Source organism: Clytia hemisphaerica, unplaced genomic scaffold (assembly GCF_902728285.1).
Source record: "Clytia hemisphaerica strain Z4C2 unplaced genomic scaffold, Clytia hemisphaerica genome assembly, whole genome shotgun sequence".
Lineage (NCBI taxonomy): Eukaryota > Metazoa > Cnidaria > Hydrozoa > Leptothecata > Clytiidae > Clytia > Clytia hemisphaerica.
The window spans coordinates 373,816-376,564 of NW_027104175.1; the positions used below are offsets into that span (position 1 = coordinate 373,816).

Genomic DNA, 2,749 nt, shown 5'->3' on the forward strand with positions numbered 1-2,749 from the left:
TTGTACGATGACGACTTTCTCTAGGCGGTAAAGAATTTGAAGGTTTTACTGTGGCAATCTTTCTTAATAATCATCAAATCTCTCTTGAAACTGGTGATACGGGAAGTTTGAACCCGATTGGGAAGCGCTTAATAGTATAGTGAGAAAAGTCATGAAACCTAATCAGAAAGAACTTCCCATTCGGTCCAGATTTTTGCAAATCCGAGAAGAAGTAAAAAATTCCCGTTCGCCCCACCATCCACAGTCAGTTGTTTGATTGTCGAAATATCACTTAAATCTTACAGCCCTTTCGATTGACAAACAGAATTGCGAGTTTTGTCAGGAATACCACCTCCTCTTCATTCGTTTGACAAAAAAAACGGCATTTTGGGAAATTTTTATTAAAACATGTCATGAATGCCGATTCAACAACTGCTCGTGAAGGTGGTATTCTTGGCTGTTATAAGATGCATATTTTCTCCACGATTACTACCCCCTGAATTTTTCATGTACAATTTTAAAATACAAAAGATAAAATAACAATTTTCCATAAATAAAATAAAAACTATTTTTAAGCCAACTAATAATTTCAATTTTAGGGGCATGAAGGGCCAGCCCTTCAAAATATAAGCTCCTTTTTACAACACCGCGAAGGAGTGCTATCTCTAACAGAAACAGTAACATATAAGGGTAAAGCATTTTCAACACTTCTCCACAGAGTTTATTCTTTCAAAAGTTGTTCTTTTTCTTCTTCCTCGTCTTCTTCACTAATAGTGACGTCATAAAAATGTTTCCTTTGTAAATCGAACGTTTTCCTCCAATAAACCCTACAAAACAGATCAAGTTCAGGTCTGATTTTAGATTGATTAAGAGGCTTGATTAAGGCTCAATTTTAACCAAGACCTACAGCACCTGACCCCGAGAATGTAGTAAACCCCGAGAATGTAGGTTTCTCATTTTTTAGCATTGTAGCCCTAACGATAGTTCAACTTCATAAAAATTTGTTTCAGAGCATACTGTTACATCTTATTGATTATTTCTGGACAGAAAATTTTAACTTGAATTAATTTTTTCCAACGAAAATCTGAATGGAAGTTGATTGGATATTACCCGAACTGAGACATTTTTTAAATAAATCCTCTCTAAATCGAAATCTATTGGAATTAAGTTTATGATGATAGGGTATTTTCTTAGTCCTAATGAACTAAGGAAATGGGGAAAATAGTCCATTTCAATATTTACTGTTCTGAGTTAGATATTTTGACGAAAATGTTTGACCTAACTTTTGGGGTTAGTTGACCTACAATTTGGGGGCCTTTATAACCCGACATAAAAAGTCTGTCAAATTATATAAAAACTTGTTTGTTGTACTTTATAACATGAAAGTACTACCTGAGAGATGATTAATGTTGAAATTTTGAGCTTTTTACGACGTGTTCCAGACCCGTTGGGGCCCCAGCCCAATCAGAAAATTTGCCTAAGTTTAGAGCAATAGAATTTCTATTCCAATTTGGACTAAGTAGAAATTTTTGGACCCGATGTGGGAAAAAGTTCCACCGGGCTGTGAGGCAGGGGTGTTTGTTACATTATTCACATATTTCAACACAAAATTTTCAACCTACAAAATAAAAACAACTTTCTTGTCCCTTCTTTTCGTCCTTCTTTTACTTTTCCTCATTTGTAGTACGATGAAATTAATATATTTGTTAATTTTTTGTCATCGTATATTTCTAAAGTATGAATTTCACTTAGAGAACAATAATTTCAGATGAATACCGAAATTCCATTCTCAAAAACCTAATATTTTCACATACATTCTGGGGGTTAAAAGTGAAAAAATCCAATTTTCAGAATAACAAAATGCTCTTTAGAAAATTGTTTTCGCATAAAACATTTCTAAAATTTGCTGTTAGAATTAATCCAATTGAAAAAAAATCAACATTTTACTATTACTAGATTTAAAGCCATAAAACCAAACCTACATTCTGGGGGCTATAACGTAAATGGGAGTCAACTTCAAGGACCAAAAAAATTGGTCTATCTATCAAAAGTAATGAAACTAACCCCTGGGAAAGGATTTTGGGAGTTCAAAATTTCGTTGAAAATATTTAATATCTTTTAAAATGCAAATCTACATCTTTCAGGTCTGATTCAAATTTCACCTACATTCTCGGGGTCAGGTGCTGTAAGAACAGATTTCAACAATCTTGATTTTAAGCCCTATAAAGTAAGCATATAAGCATTTTAAAAGAATATGAAAGTCTAAAAATCAGGAAAAAATAAAAACAGCTAAGCCTCATCCAAAGGGTGCTGGTTTTATAAAAACACAAGTAACTTACACAGATAAAGTAAACGGCATAATAAGCATTATGGCCGGTATAAGGAAAAACCATCCGGGATGTCCAATATCATTCAAATGTGCGTATGATGTATTGAAAATGAAAATTCCCAACATGATGAGCAGCATTTCTATGGATGTGATGACCGAAAAGATGGCTCCTGGAAAATTGGGAAAGAATATAGAATTTTAATATTAAGTAAAGATCTACCATAAATTCATTATGCAGCGATTAGGTATTCTTATCGCCGTTTAAACCCACTGCGGAGAAATTATGTTTTAGAATTTAAAGCCAATTATTGTTCTAGAGGGAAAACCGATTACCCTCAAAATGCTCCTTTCAATTTTGCTCGGGGTTTTCTTCGCTATAGCACAACCTAGAGTATAAGCTTCTTGCTTAACCTCGCTATTTTCATTGTAAAACAATAGTCA

General features: G+C 33.6%; 1 protein-coding gene across 1 annotated transcript in view; it reads right to left on the reverse strand.

The window, feature by feature from the left end:
- Nucleotides 1–453: 453 nt before the first annotated feature.
- LOC136814350 (proton-coupled folate transporter-like) overlaps nucleotides 454–2,749 on the reverse strand; it is a gene marked incomplete in the record, with an annotated part of 10,016 nt that continues 7,720 nt past the window's right edge. Inside the window, 2 exon segments of the mRNA XM_067070871.1 lie at nucleotides 454–806; nucleotides 2,319–2,478. Of these exon segments, the coding sequence (XP_066926972.1) occupies nucleotides 701–806; nucleotides 2,319–2,478 (266 nt within the window).